Source organism: Chelmon rostratus, chromosome 19 (assembly GCF_017976325.1).
Source record: "Chelmon rostratus isolate fCheRos1 chromosome 19, fCheRos1.pri, whole genome shotgun sequence".
Taxonomy (NCBI): Eukaryota; Metazoa; Chordata; class Actinopteri; order Chaetodontiformes; family Chaetodontidae; genus Chelmon; species Chelmon rostratus.
The window spans coordinates 15,875,057-15,895,022 of NC_055676.1; the positions used below are offsets into that span (position 1 = coordinate 15,875,057).

The 19,966-nt window shown below is 40.1% G+C and overlaps 1 protein-coding gene across 1 annotated transcript; it reads left to right on the plus strand.

Moving 5' to 3' along the window:
- Positions 1-3,936: 3,936 nt before the first annotated feature.
- Positions 3,937-19,887, plus strand: shc3 (SHC (Src homology 2 domain containing) transforming protein 3). Its single transcript, XM_041960697.1, has 13 exons — positions 3,937-4,575; positions 8,409-8,479; positions 11,439-11,502; positions 12,988-13,107; positions 14,541-14,594; positions 15,101-15,152; positions 15,240-15,369; positions 15,578-15,731; positions 15,909-16,002; positions 16,115-16,245; positions 16,279-16,306; positions 19,261-19,586; positions 19,759-19,887. The coding sequence occupies exons 1-13, from the start codon at positions 3,937-3,939 to the stop codon at positions 19,885-19,887; spliced, it is 1,992 nt and encodes a 663-aa protein (XP_041816631.1).
- The last annotated feature ends 79 nt before the right edge of the window (positions 19,888-19,966 follow it).

The window sequence follows — 19,966 nt, forward strand, 5'->3', positions numbered from 1 at the left end:
GTTTGTGCCATCTTATTTATTATATGTCCACAGGTAGACTCCATCATACACTACAGGAAGGTCCACACTGTGGTCCATGCACACCACTGCATCACCAACTCCTGCTGAGGGATGACTGAGCCCATTAACATCTTCACAGCAGCAGTCAATACGCGGGAAATGCACCCAGTGACCAGCCATCATTTATTTCACCGCTACAATGCGTGAGTAGAGCTTTTTTTCTGTCCCCATGGACACAGTAATATGAGTATAGGCTATGCAGTCCAATTCAGCTACTCCACCATTTTATGGGGGAATTGAGCCAATGTTTCTAACATCTACATTTAGACAATGGTGCAATAGCTTAGGAAAATTGTTACGTTTTTGGTGCTATTTATGTGAATAAATGGTGCTGGCTTTGCCAGACTAAAGAGCTAAATGCTTACGTGTCAGTCATCAATCAATCAATCATGGATGTGCTAGATTCTGTGTTTGCTTCTGCATCACATGCATAAAAATTGTCTTTCTAGACTCTGAGAAAGTTTACAAACATAAAAACCTAGAAGAGGAATAACTGACCTTGTCTGCAGAAGGACGTGTCCTGTCAGTAGTTCTTTTATAATGCTGTTCTATGGGAAAATAGTTGGCTGCAGGGTATTTATTTGTGTGTTGCAGTACCACAGTTGGCCATTGGGATGAATCATTAGCTAAGCTGAGTTGCTGCTCTGTATCCAGTCCTCTGTATCCATGGGAGAAATCCAATACTTGACAGACCTGCCATGCCCAGGTATGGTTGCTAAGCCAGGATTATTATTACAATTACTGTTTGGAGTGTCAACTTGATTTTATGTCCTGTCCTTTGATTTTGTGAGTTACTTTGACAGATTACACAAAACAAGTCTTCTAAAATGATTTGTCAGTGTAGTTAGTATTTTAGGCTGTAGTGGTATTTCAAAAATTGAAAGTGAAAATGAAACAATCAAATTGTTTCATTTTAATATTGACATCCCTGAGCTTCCATCCATACTGACTCAGCTTGCTCTGATCCCAGCTTATCATACAATCATGCATTATTTTGTAGTTTGTGGCACATGTTTAAATCAATATGACGAATAACAGCAAGACAAGATGATGATGATTTTAAGACTTTTGTACAATGTCAGTCTTTCAAACAGCAGCAAATACACTTTGACAGAGTGTAACCTTGTCTTTGCTCAAGTTATTTTCTTTTATCGACTAGCAAGGTGAGACTAAAACACAAGCAGATAACAGATACTTTTGCTTGACCAGTTGTGCTTGCTACATTTAACCAGTGTATCAGCTAAGATAAATATGTTTGCTAGCAGAAAAAAAGATTTATAAACGTTACTGATCACTGTCTTAAATGGTAATAAACCTGCAAAGGGTGAAATGTAGGACTTTAGAATATAAAATAGTAAAATTTCCAGCAAAAACAGAAAATATTTTCACACAGGATGTCATTTTGGATGCTTATTATGTATTTTCAAAAGACAAATGTTGTCCAAATATTTATCACACTATATCTTTGAGCCAAATTCATTTATTTCCTTGTGCATTTGTTCCATTTGTATCTGCCTTCATACATATAAACAGTAAATTACTAATTAAATGTGTAGGTGGTAACTGTTCACATAAATGTGGAGAAAAAAAAGCTAATAATGGTCACAATCAAAATCATGGGGGTGGCATTTTTACTTTTGATTTCTTGGTTGGATGTTTTTCTTCTTTCTTATTTTGCAAACAGATGATTATTTTAATAAACTGTGCAAATATCTCATATCAGACAACGTACGTATTATTTTTAAAGGGCAGTCAAGAGAAAACAATATGTACACCTGCGTCAGGAATGGTCTCTTCCACTATTCTGCAAGCCTCCCCTGAATGAGTCATCCAGCTGGCTTCTCATTGGATAAGACCATGCCATCCCAAGGGATTGCCTTGCAGAGGCAGAAAGGCCTTGCTTCCATTCACAGAAACATTGGTATGCCAGCCTGCTATTTCATTCACATAAAAGACTAAATATTGCATGCTTTTTCGTCCTCTGCTCTTATCCTCCTTTGTCTTTTTGCCTCCTCTTTTGATTTGCGAGGGCCTGCCTTTTCTTCCCTGCTTTTGTGTTTGCCTTTTTTTTTCTGAGGAGAGAAGGCAGACGTGCTGTCTTTTTTTTTTTTTCCTATATTTGCCAGGCAGGAAAGAGAGATGTTGGGAGGGACTGCAGTGCGAAATCTGCAGCAGAGTGAGAGCGGAAGCTGCTTATGAATGAGTGTCAGTCTTTCGGCTTTGCTAGATGCTCCTGAGGACATTTTACATGAATGGTGTCTGGCTGTGTGCTTTCCGCTGCCGGGGAGACAAAGATGCTTCATTGCTGCTGGTTTTAAGGAGACTCATGGGCTTTTTCTGTTATCCTTTTGGTTGTTTCATTGACTCATCTGCCTGAGAAACATGTCATTCATATTGGGGTTTTTTTTAGTATCATTCATGTAGTTGAACCTGGACCAGTTGCTGGTTGGTATTTTAGACAAGCTGTGAGATTATATCTGCTTCCTAGTTGTGAACTGAATGTTTTTTCCTTTGTTGCAGAATGCTGATGGAGAATTAGTACTACACGTTAGACAAATGGTTTCAAAACAGTTTTATGGAAAAATAGCTTTATTCATTTTTTTGCATTAATGCCTGGTTATAAATATTTTTTTGCAGAAACAACAAGTGCATGTAGTCATAGGTTTTTGAACGTACATAACTGAGAACCAGGTTTGAAGTCTGCCTGTATTCTGCAGCTATTCTAAATGAAATGGACAATATATTAATGATGTTGCGTATTTCTGGTCATGTTAAATTTCACTGTATTGCTGCTTTCAGTAGTTTATAGAGCTTTATTTTAAATCCTTTAAGTAAATGACAGCTTTAGGAAACATTTAAAATAGAGTTTTTATTCTTGAATCAAAGATATTTTGGCAGATGCTCTGATTGTGTCTGTCAATTAAATGGATGCTAGTTTTTATTACTTATTTCTTTTATTATTATTTCTGTGATTAGTTTTTTGTGCATGTCATTGCAGCTTGTACCAGTTAATCCATTTTGTAAGATATTAATCGTATATAACATCAATTTAAGCGAATTATTATCAGTAGTTATGTTAAGTTAAAGAATTAAGCTTCCTCTCGTTCTTCATTTCCTTTTCTCAGAAAAAACAAATAAGGACAGAATTACAGGGAATAAATATCAGACAGGGGAATTTAAAAATTGATTGGTTCTAGTGTGCTGTAAGTGGGAGGTTTTTTTTCTCCCTCCGACAGGAAGTGATTTGCAGTGTTCAGCAAGCCTTTTGTTGAGAAGGTTTTCTCAGATCAGTGAGTCATGCTTTAGCTCTGAGCCGGCAGGCAGGCAGGCAGGCAGGCAGCAGTCAGAAGAGAGTATTTGCTTTTCCCTCGCAGTATCCGTGATCATCGACAACATAGACCTTTCTCTGTTCTCTTACTTTCTGGATTTTTGAAGCTAGAAATCAGCAGCAGCAACAGCATCGCCGCTGGAAACCAAACAAGCTGCACCACAACACTGGCAGCCTTTTAGAGACCTTTTTCTCTCCATCCTCTTCTTCCTCTGCTTCAATGCTGTGTTTCCAGGGATTGTGTCTGTACATTTCTCTCTGACGGATTGGATTGCAGCTCTGGATTTCATTGAGAGCAGATTGGACTTTGGCGACAGCAGCAGCAGCAGCAGCAGCTCAACACTACCACCACTGTAACCTCAATAGAGAAAATTACAGTCAGGTGGCCTGTGATTGCTAAAAGGCGTTTGCTGCCTGTACCGCTGCTGCTATGTTACAGGAGAGGGTAATCAGCACGGCTCAGCCACGTCTGCCAGCACACTTGTGAAAGAGGCAGACTGTGCGTGTCGGTTGGTGGAGAGAGGGGAGAGAGCAAGAGAGAGAAGGGTATGCTTCACCGTACCAAATACAACCGCTTCAGGAATGAGTCAGTAACCTCCGTCGATGAGCTTCTCCACGGCCTGTCCATGAACCCCAAGGTCTCGGCCACCCCCCAGTCTGCAGCCGAGACATCTTACACACCCCAGACTGAGGTCCAGTCCTCCTCCACTACCACTGCTTCCAGCACCCCCACCAGCCACGGCTCTGACCACCTGGAAGATGGAGGCACCACCCTCTGTACCCTCATCAACAAGGTGTCCAGCCTGAAATTCAGCAACTCAGGCAGCTTGCTGGGCATCAAGGGTCTGCCCTCGGCTGTCAAGGACCTGGCTGTGTCTAAGCTGCAGGTGGGTGGGGGATCGGGCTCAGGCAGCTCCAGTGGCCCGAGCCCTGGTGTGGCGACAGCGACGGCATCTGCAGCCTCTGGTGTGGGCGGCTCTCTTTGCAGCTCGGCCTCCCATTCAACCCCCTGCTCACAGCTGGAGCTGGCCGTCAGCATGAGCAAGAAGAGCAGGCTGGACGAGCTCCAGCCCGGCAGAGTGGACTGGAATCCAGGTGGAGGTGGTGGACTGGTGAGCAAACCCTCCAGAGGATGGCTACACTCAAGCGAGAAGATCTCTGGTCCAGGAGTGACATACATTGTGAAGGTTGGTGGTCTTTCTGTCTCATTTCTGTTTATGTCCTCTCCCTCTTTACCCATTGTCTCTTTTCTTTCGATGACTCAAGCTTAGCTCTCTGCAAGGGGGGATAAAAGAGAGATAATGTAGTTTCAATGGCACATCACAACATGCCCTTGAGTGGGTGTATGTAGGTTGGCTACAGCAGAAGGCCGAGTGAAGGAGCAGCAACAAGAAAATAGACGTCGAATCATTCAGAAAAGGTAAACATTTGGAAAAAGTAAAGCAAAAACCTGTGATAGGAAAACAAAAACAGCAATAGTCAGTGTCATTTTGAGCATGCTGTAAACATTTCAATTTATACAGCATTTCTGTCCATCTTGTGTATGTGGAGCTGCAGCGTTATGCTTTTGTAACCATGGTGATGTGTTATTTCTGTACATTGTGCATCCCTATGAGCTGTATGGCTGTTGTAGCTCGCAGATAGTGAAATGGTGGAACAGGAAAACAGACATGCAGCGCATGTTTGTCTCATCACATCCGTATCTCACGTTAATGCCGTTCAGCCATCATACATCATTTAAAGGAGCACAAGTTGGCGCACAACTACGAGAGCTGTGAATGTCATCATGCCAGCAATGAGTCACTGGCGTGAGGAGTGATGATGCTGAGCCCTGGCTCTTCAAGGTACAAAGTGAATGAAAAAATGGAACAAACCATTTTCACTGAAACCGTAGTGTAGCAGTGAAGTGTGCATTTGCCTGAACGTAAATCCTCAACATTACATTTAGTTTTTTGGGGCCTGAATGAGCAGACAGAACAGCATTGCTGAGTGAAATGTGTTATATTCCAAATCAAGTTGCCATCATATGACAGCTACTACAACTCACATGAACAAAGCCAACAGTATCTGTGACCAGCGTGACATTCCATTAACTGCATTAAGGACGGGAGCGCTTATTTGTCCAGTCAATGCTGCTGAAAGCATCCACACTGTGAGAGGGGAAATGGGTCCAGTCTGTGCTCCCCCACCCTCTGCATATCCTGTGGTTTGAGTCCTGTGTGTATTGAGTTCAACGTGGTGCTATGCTCACAGCACTTTTAATTAGCGTCATGCGGTCACTCCTCGCACATCATGCACCATTACTCTAAAGGGACATTGATTGACAGTGACACTGTTTACACTCACAGTTTTAGCCCATGGTAGCCGTGTGTGTGTGTGTGTGTGTGTGTGTGTGTGTGTGTGTGTGTGTGTATATATATATATATATATATATATATATAAACATTCAGTCTAGGTTTTGTCCCACAACAAATAGCTGAAATTAGCCAAAAATTACAACAATGAAGCTCTGTAGAGCTGAGGGGAATTGCAGATTTTTAATTCTCTGTGGGGTCATCACTACAAGTGACCCCTTTCATAGTCATGTGATGCATTGTTAATTATTTAATCACAGTGATCACCATCCTTTTTACATTGTTAGTATATTATAATTATTTACTGCTCATGCTGTAATCCATGTCTGTTCGTCATCTGATGCAGGTTTTTCTAGTTATTCACATACATACATATATTAATCTCCTTTGACCTGATATATGCTGTCCAGACTATGCAGAACTGGACTGTATAAAATACAATACTTCCTAAAGCATCAACTGTTCACATTGTGGAACAACAGCTAGTTTGGTTTTTGGTTACTTTTTATATCTGTAAGTAAATGAAATGTGTAAATGAGCACAACATTTAAACTCCAGTAAGTAACAACAATGGTATGATCTATGACTTGCGGATTTAGATGGTTTTTAAAGCCACCACTGTGTATGTGTATGTTTTGTTAGTGCATGCTACCCATGATCACTTGTACGTTGTGTTGTTCAGTGGGATCATTTATGAGCTCTTCAGAGCTGGCCTCCCATTGATTCTCATAATTAATTTGAAGTTCAGTTTTACTGTGTGTTGTTTGTTGTACAGCATGAGAGAGAAATGTCTTCATGTTGTGCTCAGAATAGGTCTCCACCAATTTTAGAAGATATATTTTTGGCCCTGCTGAATTGTGCACTTCAAACTCACGCTTCTAAAAATAGGTAACATTAAAAATTTGCAGACGTCATGTTGACAAAATGGTATTTGTTTGCTGGTACTTGCAAAACGCTCGCTGGAGAGAAGCACCCTCATATGAAAGTTATGATTCTAATAACTTACTTCTCTTTGAAAAGAAGTGGAAATAGAGTCAGTGTTTGTAACGTTAGTGTGTCTGGATGTCTATTTTGTTTACAGCCAGATTATGAATGTGATTCTGATAATGATGGGAACTCGTCAGCACGAAATGTTCCCAGTCGGTGCAATATTAATCAGAAGAGGTGTTGTAATGTGAGTAGGTGGCTGGTACTGAAGACAGTTTTATGGGATAGGACTACAGTCACCTCATGTGGCATAGTGACACACTGGTGCAGCTTCCAAATCACTTTGAACAAGCATTGACTTCATGTTTTATTACAACTTTGCATCAACTGTATGTCAGGCTCCTGCTGCATGTTTCTATTTCTAACTAGGCAGGAGAAAACCATGAAACCAGCAAGCTTATGAAAACACCTGTGCTGATGTAATACAGGTTTAGGTCTGCTCGCAACTCTTCTTTGCACATGCACAAGCAGATGAAGGTGGGATGAAAGGATAATAACTGAAATAACAAATTAAATATTTAGTCATGTCTGTTACACTCAGTGTTTTGGGTATTGGGTATTCCAAGATTAGCAACTTAAAGTTACCCTGTGGAGTTTTATTGTTAACAAGCAAATTTATCTCTGAGTGTTGTTTCTATGTGTCCTTGAGGCCTAACAGTCAAATATTACACAAAGAATGACTGCATTTCCTTCCACTGGCATTGTTTACACCCATCTTGGCTAGCTAGCCTAGTCTTCTTCACTACCTTTTCTTGCCACAAGCATCTTGGTCAGTAGATTAGCCATGAAACTGCAATTTAATTTGTATTGCGTCGCCACACGCTCTTGGGCACGCATGTGTGTCCGTGTGCATATGTGCAAGATACAAACAGATCAGGGACTGCACTCCATAGCGCCACTAGTGGTTGCTATGGCAACTGAAGTCCTGACACAAACCTGTTAAATTGATCTTAACCCACAGTGCCCGACCAGGTTTCAGGCTCCACCTCTCAGCCATGGAGCTCAACCAGTGTCTTTGCAAAACGCTTAGCAGCTTATTTGATTTTAAAATACAATAAGTTATATTGCAGTATATATGTTTTTTAATACAGTTATTGCTGTGAAACCTAAGCTTGTAAAATAGTCTTAGACTAATATCTATGGCCACATTTTAAAGGATCCATATTTACCATTTGCAGCCTTTGTGAGATTACTGAGAATATCAATTAAAAAAGACAGACAACAAATTCAAATGGTATTGTTTCCAACATGGAGGACGTTGTGTCTTTTCTACACTTAATCTTTATATCCTAAATATGTAAAATCATATATATAATCTAACTAATTTCTGATACACAAGATCTAAAATTGTAAGGTTAGAAATATGAAACACTGAGCTAACTGCAGAAAAAGAAATCATGTATGTGCAAACAACAAGTCAGATGTGAAACAATGAGCTTTTCATGGCTGCCCTTTCTGCCCCTGGTTTCTAAATATTAAGTTCATGTTGTGGTGATTTGTCATACATTGCAGTTATGTGGATATAGTGAGTTTGGATTGGTAACACAAACAAATGAGTTGTGCTTTTCAGTACATCATAATGTCATAATGTGCTAGTCATGAAAGTCTGAATGTAATTTTTGTAATTTTATTGAATATGTTCGTATTTCAAACATGATTTTACCTGTTTTGCTTTGCAGTATCTGGGCTGTATAGAAGTTCTTCGATCGATGAGATCCTTGGATTTCACCACAAGATCACAGATTACAAGGTATGTCCACACCAAGTTTTCTGACTTTTTCGGGATTCAGTAGATTTCCTTAAGACTCAATATTTGTTAACTCTGTAAAATCATCTCTGAAGTTGACAGGTACGTTTGGCCACAACCCATATTTTGAATTAATAAATCATGTTTGGGTTAGAATACCCTTTTGGTTTCTCTGTAGACAATTTAAAGTGAAAAGCTTTATAAATATGTGCGAGCCTCTTAATTAATGGCCCATGTTTGGATTCTGATGAAGAAAATGTAGCAATAGCAGCTCTCAAACATTTCAAAACCACTCACTGTGTACAGCACATAAAACTGCCACCATGTTAAACTCAAAGAAAATAAACCTCTAAAAGGTTATGGGAGATCTAGTCAGTTACTTTTCCGTCAAGAGTTATGTTGTAAGGGCCTCGACTCTCTGGTGATGAATAAACTACAGAGTCTTAAACAGTTTTTCACGTGTGCATGCCAGTTAAATCCAAAAAACTGTTGTTTATACCAGGTTGAAAACAAACACTAAATACTAAAGCTCCAAATATACAATGCAACATTTTTAGTTATAAAATTGCACAGATTCAAGCTGATTGAGTCCAATTCACCAAAACCTGCAGATACTAGCTACCACGCAGTCTTAGCTAACTTGATTAATGCCAAACTTTGAACATGTACTGATAAAGAGTTACGTTAAAGTTGGATATTTGCTGAACATTTTACAGATCTGATGCTAATTTTACCTGCGCTTCTACCTGAGTTTGTGATGGTTTGTAACTTTTGTACTTCAGCAGGTACACAGTGATAATAGTGACTAAGAGCTTGTACAGGAAAAAAAGTAGGAGCAAATTTTGGAGCAGACGAGCAATGAGAAAAGCAATGAAAAGAAGAGAACATGTAGAGCAACGTCAGAAAGCGGGTAATGAATTTGTTGCATTGTTTGTCAAACTTTATGAACTGTAGTATCAGTTCAAATTGGTCAGTGAAGATCTTTGACATGACCAGTGCCTAAATTAAAGATATAGCCTCGTGTCTGTGTCCCAAGGCCTTATATCCAAACTCCCTTGAGTAATTAATACATTTAGAAGAAGCTCTCTGTCTTACCTTAGCAAATATACATAAGTTCTCTGTACTAATAAGGTTCTGTCTGTAATCCACATCTTCTAAGAAATCCTATTTAAAAATGCGATAGGATCTTGATATCATATGTATTTCGAGTACATTCAGGTTGCGTGTGGTCACTATTTGTTTGCATGGACTCCTCTGTGACTCCATGTGCACACCATCTTTGAAATCATTGACCAGTGTGCAGTGAGACAAAGGCCAACAGTGAATCGGTTTGTGTCATGTCCACTTTTATGCTTGACTTCCTGAAGTCAGTCCAGACTGGCGTTAGCTTGCAAGGCCACACAGCAGTAGGCCCCCTCTCTCTCTCTATCACTGTGTGTGTGTGTGTGTGTGTGTGTGTGTGTGTGTGTGTGTGTGTGTTTCTGTTTCCCTCTAATAAAGAGAGTGATAGACAAACAGAGACATAAAGCTATGTCTCATGCTGTTGCTATTTTTAGATTTCCCCTTTTCTAAACGAACCTACTGCTGTATGTGATTTATCCAGGTAGAAAGGATAGAGAAATTAACGTTTGTGTTTCTGTCATGAAACCAATATTCATGTTGTCTCAGAGGAGAATGTGACTTTTCTGCATGAAAGCAGCTCTATCTTTAGCCACTGTTTAACCACATATTGTTGTCTTTTAAACAAAAATGATAGCACGGCGACGGCCGCTGCAGATAAAGCAGTTCACTTCACATCTTAAAGACAGTTTTAGATTTCGCTCTGTGATGTGTAGTGCTGTATAACAGATACAGCTGCATTGTTTCAAGAGGTGCAGTGCATTTGCAATATTCCCTGTGGCACCATATAAAACACTCTGCACAGCATATTGAATCTTGACTCAGGTCTCTTGTGGCCAAGGTGATTTCATTTTATGTGTAACAACCTGTAGAGTTCAGGCGTACTGTAAATCCAGCCTTTTTTCTTTTGGTTATGTGTATTTATTTCTTTTCATTTATTCTTTAACTTTTAACTTGTCTCTTCTCTCAGTTGTAGATGGATAAGTCATATAATAAGCTGATACATTTCTAATTAAAACAATAATGACATTAGATAAAGGACAATGTGGAATACAGTAAGTTAAAAGGAAAAAAGCAGCAGCACAAATATATAAATGCACTTACTGTACTTCTGGCCAACATTTTATTTCCCAAGGATTCCCAAATAGTCGCGTCCACTCTCAGATCAATCTATGCAAAGGTGTAACTGAAGAAAAGAAAAATACTAGCTGTAATAATAATAAATAATTAAAGGAAACAAAAGACAGAATTAATAGATTATTAAATAATGATTAGAAACCATGAAAAAAAAGAAAAAAACATATACCAGCTCATGTGCCCTAAAATAAATCTGCTTGACTGAACCGAAATATTCTATATATGAGAGAAAGGGAACCCAAAATCTTCAAAATGCTCCAGGGATGGAAATGTGGATTGAATGATCCACCACTTTGATCCACTTTGAAATATCTCAACAAATACTCAAACACTGTGTTGATTCCGTGGAGGATGAATCTTACTGACTTTGGCATCCCGTGACCATCATGAGAATTTAAGTGAAATGTTATGACTACTGTATGGACTACTATGAAACATGTCTGCCATGTCAAAGCATGTTAGCATGATGACATTAGCATTTAGCTGACAGTTTTGCTGCCCATGCACAGCCTCACAGAGCCGCTGTACACTACATGGCTGTACACTCTTGTTCCTTCCAAGATAATACATTGTTTTTGTGATCTTGGCAAAGTGTTGAATCATGAATAGTAGCTAATACAGTCTAACTTAATGCCAAAATTACTGTGATTCCGCGGCTGTCTATGGTCACCATCTTGGCTTCATCCTCCTCTCGCCCACCCTCTAGGGAAGCCATCAGCCTGGTGTGTGAGGCTGTTCCAGGGACCAAAGGAGCTCTGCGGAAGAGAAAGGTACATGGATGGACAGAGAGGGAGGGAGATGGAGTTATCACGGGCAAAGTGATGCCCACGCTGAGAGAGCTGAGAAAATGAATGTTAGTGAATGGTACAGTAGAGAGAAAAAGAGGAAACAGCATTAGATATTCATTTACCCTTCCACGCTCTATATATAGCATCGCCCCTGTAAGTTCTTTTTCTCTCATCCGTCCTTAATGTAAAAAGAGGGAAAACGGAGACAGATAGCGCGAAGAAGAAATGATGAGAGAGAGAGATTGTACTTAGAGAAGAGAGAGGCTGAGGAGAGCGATGAAGAGGTATGGGACTGTATGTGCGTGGGTGTAGCTCCAGCCCACGATGCATTGCACACCGCGCGCAGTGCTTAGTGACTCATGTAGTGCACAATATCTGTGATCAGGAAGCTGAGCTAGCGTGTGTGTGTGCGTGCATGTGTGTGCTCATGTCTGTCTTCTGTGTGTGTGCGTACATGTGCATGGTGTGTGTCCACGGAGTGTGAGAAGACTGTGTCTGAATGTGGGGTGTGAAATGAAGCATTACTCTGCTCTCTAGAGCTTGTTCAAATGTCAGGGAAGAGTATATAACACAGAATCAGCGCTGACTAGTTTCTCTCTCAGAATAGATGTAAGATATAAGATAATGTTATTTTGGCTGTGTGACAAATGCGCTACAGTGACATCAGCATTGTACCGAGGATTTTGAATGGGTTTGGCTAATTCTATCTGGCCTCTTTGCCTCCACTCTTCATCAACAGCATCTTAAGTATCCAGCACTTCACAGCGCCCTATTTTTAGATGAAATTTGCATGGCCAAAACTGCCACTGATCCAAATATTGAACAATGATATTTCCTCTGTTTTTATTTGTATTTGTTGAAATAACGCTTCAATGGATTGTACTCTTTAAAAGAACAGTTTTGGGAAGTTTGCTTAATGACTTATTAGCAGAGTAAATATAAGGCTACTGTCAGCAGCTGCTTAGCTTAGCTTAGCACAAACACTTGAAACAGAGCTCCTGGCTCTGTCCAAATGTGACAAAATTACCAGTGCCTCTAAAGTTCAATAATTATGCGAAAGTGTAAAAACAAGAAAAAAAAATGTGGCAGACTATTTCTTGGTCGGGCCCCAGCAGAGACTCCAGGAAGTCACTGCACCCATGCAATAATTAGCCAGGAGATACAGTATAATATGTCCATCAGCTTTAGAGGAGCTGGTAAATGGATTTTGTTAGCTTTGGACAGGGCCACCCAGCTCCTGTTTCCAGCCTTTATGCTGGGCTAAGCTAAGCTAAGCAGGTCAGTTTGCTAACCAGCTGCTGCTTCATATCTACTGTGTAGACATGATGTAGCAGTCTCCTCATCTAACTCCCTGCAAGAAAGCAAACAAGCATTTTTTTCCACAAAAAAAGAGCGATTCCTTTAATGGACCAAAAGAGACTTTATTGCTGACGTTTGTTTAGTTTGTGTCTGTCTGTGTCCTCTCAGCCACCGTCCAAAGCTCTGTCCAGCATCCTGGGGAAGAGCAACCTACAGTTTGCTGGCATGTCTATCAACCTAAATATCTCCACCAGTAGCCTCAACCTGATGACCCCTGACGGCAAACAGGTCAGTAAGCAGCCTTTACAAACAAGATATAGGATTCTGCCACATGGATGTGCTAAAAATACATGATGCAACTATGACAGTATGTGTAATAAAATAGTAGCACCATTGTATTAGAGGGTCTGCAGAAGCCTCCCAGCAACCACCTATACTGTATGTGTTAGTAATTGGTCAACGCAAGTAATACTAAAAAGATACTAGCAACCATGGGATCTGCTCAAAAGCACAGTGAATAGCTAAGTAAGTGGACCTTATGTTTTAGAATACTGACTGCACTTTACAGTATGTGTCCCCAAGGTCAAGAATGACTCTCCACCTCCAACCAAAAAAGATGAAAACAGTGATCAGAGGACACGTGTTTTCTAATTCAATTTGCCACAATAGAGGAAATCTTATTTTAGCCAGTATAGTATGGTTTTTGGAGAGTTATGGATGTTTGTTTAAGGAGGTTTATACAATAAAAGTTAAAAGAGGAAGACAAGCAAAAGCGTGTGATCTCTCCAGATGCTGAGGCCACAACTTGACTCTCCAGAAGCACATCACTATATTTAGCCAGTTAAATGGATAATGAAATAGTTTTCTTTGTGGCGAGAGTGGTCAGTGGTGACACTGTTCATTACGGTCTACCACAGTGTCCTTCTTCATACAGCAGACAGATGGTGCCAAAGTAAAAAATAATTCAAGTCTTACACTCACATGAGACAGAATAACTTCTCTCCTCCGGAGAAGCTGTTGACAAAGCATCAAATCTGGAGAATGAACCTGAGTGATCTAACCCCCTCTCTCTGGTCCTGATCTCTGAGTTTTGAAAAAGTAAACAATTTGCTGGTTATTGCCTTTCTTGGCACTTGCTAACTAGGCAGCAGGCTGGATTTATAAAGCAAAATATAATTTATATATGCAAGTTCCTACTGTAGCTGCCCGTCAGATGTGTGTTTAACCAGGCAGTGATGGTTAGCTGACCAAGTACTATTCTTTTAAAAAAACATCTAAACAGAAAGTTAATTATATGTTACAGAAACGGTGCTATTAACCCCACTGCTTGAAGTCTTTGGAGAAATTGAAGTTGCATGTTAAGAAATTCAGTCAGTCCGTCAAACAACAGCGTTTCATCTTTACATTTCTGTATATATTTGAAGAACAAAATACAGTGTTAATTAAATGTTTCATTATCTGGTTTCAACCTTCTCATCTATCTCTTGGCAAGAAAGTCAATAAGTGCGTTTCTCAATGTTGAACCAATTCTTGAAAGGCCACACCTGAAAAGAGCTAAATACTTCCGATATGGCTGCCTCACAGTGTAATAAATTAACTAAATTCTGATATACATTTTAAAGTATTATGTGTGTCCAATAAATGCATGTGCATTTGTATCTATTGGTGTGTATAAAGTGGAATTTGCTAACTTGCTAACTGAATAATTTTGCTTTTGACAGATCATAGCCAACCATCACATGCAGTCCATCTCCTTTGCATCAGGTGGAGACCCTGTAAGTAACTCAATGGCCTGTGTCTTGTGATAATGTAAACCTTAGCTGATTTACTTTTTTTTTGACACTATTAATTTTCAAAAGTCCTTTTTTCCACCTCGTCTCCATTGATTGAGATTTTTTTGAACGCACTTCCATGCAGTACCTTTATTTAGAGTGCAGAGAATGCGTCATCATAATGTGTAGACAATTCATATATAGTCTAGATTTGATTAGCCTTACTGACATACCGTATGTTGTTCACCAGAGACCTTTTACCTTTTATATCCTTCTTTGAATATGGCTGCTATGTTAGTAACGATAACCAAATTGTATAACATTATAAATTAGTTATTCCATATTTGGAAAGTACATGTCAGCCTTCCAGTAGCTGTTATTAAAACCTAATATGTAATAAAAGTGACTTGACCAGAAAATTACATTTGCGGAGGTATTATTGTTTTTTATAGTTGGGGAGTCTTACGACAGTTGAAATGTCTTTATGTTGTTTGTCTTCATGTTTCTAGGACACAACAGATTATGTTGCCTATGTAGCAAAGGACCCTGTTAACAGAAGAGGTAGGTGTTCATTGCTTTATGACTACAGATATCTCACATCTCACATGCACCAGGCTCGTTAAAATTTGTTGCTCTCACCATCCTCAGCTTGTCACATCCTGGAGTGCTCTGATGGGCTGGCCCAGGATGTCATCAGCACCATCGGCCAGGCCTTTGACCTTCGCTTCCAGCAGTACCTGCAGTGTCCCTCAAGCAAACTGTCCTCCACACACGACAGGTGAGGTGTTCCTGACACACGTAACACTCACAAAAGTACAGTCCACTAACGCAAGCACACACACACAGATGCAATATTTTTTTTCCCAGAATGGCAAAGGCCTGACCCGTCCTTCTCTGCCTCTGATTGTCATGACTTCGCCATCCTGGGGAAAAAACAAACTGACCACAGACAGTATTGAGTTTCATTATCAAAACATTTCCCTCAGGGTATTAAACATGGAGGAGTTAACATGGACAGAGGAAGAGGAGGAGTCAGCAGAACATCCTTACTATAATAACATCCCTGGCAAGATGCCACCCCCTGGAGGCTTCATCGACACCCGGCTGATCAATCAGAATGCAGCACCAGATGGATGCCAGGTACCACTCAATTTATGTCGATTAATCTCAGGAAGTTAAGCAGAATAACTTTTTGTCTCACGTGGACGTGATCTCAATAACATCATTACCGTTGAGTCTTTTTAAATATCAACTCACGATTTCCATTTTTAATTGAGTAATGTTTCTTAACTGATAAATGTGTTTGTTTGTCATCAGATAGGCCCAGGTTCGGTAGATCAGACATACTACCAGGGGCGGCACTGTGGAGAAAACTGGGGAGATGAAAGAAAGTCCATATTCATACAACAGGGTAAGAAAAACCACACTTCCCACCACCTAGATACAAAAGACGTGTTTAATTTTGCAGAATTACATCAACTCAACACTGTGGCTATGATTGTTTCTTTGCATCTCTGCTGTAGGATCATTCGATATAAGCAGTCTGCCCGAGAGTAAAGGTCAAGCACCAAAAACAGGAGAGATGCCTGCGTACGTGAACACTCAACAGATTGACGCCCAGGTGCTCGCGGCACTCCAGACAGAGGCAGAAAATGTGACAAAGGGCATGGCAGCTGCAGCCAAAGAGAGCCCACCGAAGGACCTGTTTGACATGAGTAAGTGCTGGTTGGTGCGTAGTTGAAATTTCAGTTTCTCTAAGTAATCAAGTCTCACCTGTTGAAGCATTACAGAGTATCAGAAAAGGATCATCGCCTTGCGTTCATAATAACATTGTAAGATGATTTCAGAAAAGTTGGGACACTGCGTAAAATATAAATAGAACATAATGTGATCATTTGCCAATCCTTTTTGACATATACTCAATTGAAAACAGTACAGAGACAATATATTTCGTGTTTTACTTCATTGACCTCATTGATTTTGTAAATTCTGAATTTGATGCAGCAACACATTTCAACCAAGTTGGGACAGGAGCAACTAAAGACTGGGAAAGTTGTGGAACGCTCCAAAAACACCTGTTTGGAACATTCCACAGGTAAACAGGTTGATTGGTAACAGGTGATAGTATCATGAGTGGGTATGAAAGGAGCATCCTGGAAAGGCTCAGTCGTTCATAAGCGAGGATGGAGCGAGGTTCACCACTTTGTGAACACATGATTGCAAGGATGTTCCTGCATGGGCTCAGGAACACAGTTTGTTTGAAAATGATAGCATTTCCATTTTACACAGCGTCCCAACTTTTTTGGAAACAAGGTTGTAGTCAGAGCTCTTAATTAGAGGGCTTCCTAGCTTTTGTTTCTCAGTGACTTCAGTGCAGCATTATAATAACACCATGCCAGTATGAAGACAATAGGGGGACAGTGTTAATATCAGTGCACACAGCTTTATTCTTTCCTCCTGTCAACTTCAACCGTAACCTTGCTATTATTACACATGAAAGATCAGTTATGTAAAGACGTGCGTAATAATGTATGAAGAATCCATGGCACAAATTACATGTGAGCAGTGAACTATACTATTCAAATGTGACTGTTCTGATATGAAAGCAGTACCATATAACAGTTTATTATATAGTGCTAAAAATGTCATTGGCCTATACTAGTCAGTCATAACAGTGAGGATTTGCACCATTAGCTCTTGTTTGAGAGTATCAAGAGAAAATATATCTGCAGGTATTTTAGGAATACCGTATTCATGTATTGTCAGCACACCTGATGAACGTGTCGAACGTGACAAGCGGGAAAAAAAAAACAGAAAGGCAAACTTGTCTACTGGTAATGGGAATGGAGTCAATCACCTATTTTTAGCAGGTTTACCCATGCTTTTTAAAAAAAAAAAAACTGCATATCTGGGCTATTTTTGGTGTAAAAGTGGCATAAGAGGCTATGCAGAATGGCTTAGTGGTTGTGTCGCCTCATATAAAGAAGTACCTGGGTTTGAAATATGGCCCTGGTTCGGTCTGGGTAGAGTTTGCATGTTCTCCCTTTGTACATGTCCTGTGTACACCAGTTTCTTATTACAATCCAAATAAATGCCAGGTCAGGTTCATTGGTGACTCTGCCTCTGTGAGTGCACAAAGTTGCTGTATAGAGATAGAGAACAAATCTAGACACTGAATGGAACCTGCCGACTTAACATGCACAATACTGTGTCATCAGCATATCATTGCATCAAGTTACAAATTATATGACATACGTGTGTAAGTATACAGATGTATTTACTTACAGATATACATACAGATTTAGTGTATAGATGGAGGAAAAAATGGCAGTAAAATACATATAATAAAGAAATGTCATTTTCACCTTGGTATCCCACTGATAAAGTGTACTGCTCACGAAAAGTTAATCCATAAATATGTTCTTAAATTGTTTAAATTTAAGGGGATATTTTTTTATGGAAATAACTTTTTAATCTAGGTCTACTATATGCCTACAACATTTTTTTTTATTATGTTTTCAGTAAGTGAAAATGTTGCATGTTTAACAAAAGAAATAAACAAGACAATAGCAGGGTATTTTGAAAATCTGATCTGCTACAGATTCCCCCAATCTGGGGAAAAGAGAGAGAAACGCAATGCATTTTCACTAAAGCATAAGTTATATATTTAGCACATCATCATCTAGTGCTCTGTTTTCGCTAAATAAACCTCTGTAGCTGCTATACAGGCTACAGAAGTTTAGGGTGTCCTTTCTTTCTTCACGTATCTTTATATAATGGTGGTTGTGCACCACTACAGGGTTTTTGCTTGCTTTATCCCTTTTGGTTTAAACACAAGCAACACCTGAAATTTGTGACTTGAGTCTGACTTGAGTCGTCACGAGATGCCAAAATGCATTGTGTGTATCCTTGGGGTCTAAAAAATGTGCAGCTGCTTCCTCATTAAGTATTTGTAAAGCCATTTTTAAACATTTTAAAACCTGCATAGTTTACCTTCATGTTTACTTGCTAGCAGCATTCTTCTTCTCTGCCTTTTTCCCAAACATTGCTGGATTTCTGTGTGCATCACCACCACCTGTCAATCACTGGAACAGTGTGAAACCATTGGCAGGAATGTGCATTGCTTCAACCTTGTGCGTGAAATACACAATTCCCATTCATTTAAACATTGCTCCATATACTGAAGAAGAGGAATTACAATCTTTTTACCACTGTGAAGTAACACAATGGCCAGTGTGTAGGACTTAGTGTCATCTAGTGGTGAGATTGCAGATTGCAACCAACTGAATACCACTCGCCTCATCCTCCCTCTGTGGATGTAAAGAGCTCATTTGAAGGTAATGAAACACTATTATTATTAGCATTATTTTCAGGTGAGTGTATACAAGTGAAAACATACGAATCGAATATTATTATTGCCAATAGATCCCCCTAAATCCTGCACACTGGACCTTTAAGACATTGTTCTCAGGCTCAAAGCTCAGAGCTATAATGACCTTCTGCTTCCCAGAGTCATGTTTAACGTTTCATACTAATAATTATAGCAGCTGATTTTATGGTTAGCATACAGTAGTTTACCAGGCTTGACAGCTGCAGGAGGTGGAGATAAAAATCGTGCTACCCCCCCTCTCTTAATTCATAATTGTGGCACTGCCCTCACCCATACCAGAGCCCTTCGAGGATGCCATTCAGTCGCAGTCCCATCCGCCGTCCCAGGGGCAAGCCCAGTCCCAGGCTTCTGGTCTTCACAAGGCAGCATCTGTGGACAACTCAAGCCCTCTTCTTGTGCGCTCGCTGGCCTTCCGGGCACAGGAGGAGCTGGAGGGCCAGACGTGGTACCATGGCAAAATGAGCCGCCGTGATGCTGAAAAACTGCTGAAAGACGACGGGGACTTCCTGGTTCGTAAAAGCACTACCAACCCAGGGTCCTACGTACTGACGGGCATGCACAATGGACTTGCCAAACACCTACTGCTGGTGGACCCTGAGGGCACGGTAAGATGGGGCTAAAGGACTTACAGCATTTCAGGTAGATACTGTTGATAAAAATGAGATTTGTGAAGTTTTTAATGAGTAAGCATGCATTTTTCAATGTGTAAGAGATAAAGACTCAACTTTATCTTTGCTAAACATCAAACATTTACAATATCTCTTTCTCTTTTCAAAGGTACGGACAAAAGATCATGTATTTGACAGCATTAGCCATCTTATTGGCCATCACCGTGACAACAATCTGCCCATTGTGTCAGCTGGGAGTGAACTGTGTCTCCTACAGCCAGTTGGAAGGAAACAGTGATGCTTGCAATGCCTGATGGGAAATAGGAAGCTCTGAACAGTCTCTCCTACCGTCCTGAAACTTGAAGAAGAAACATGAA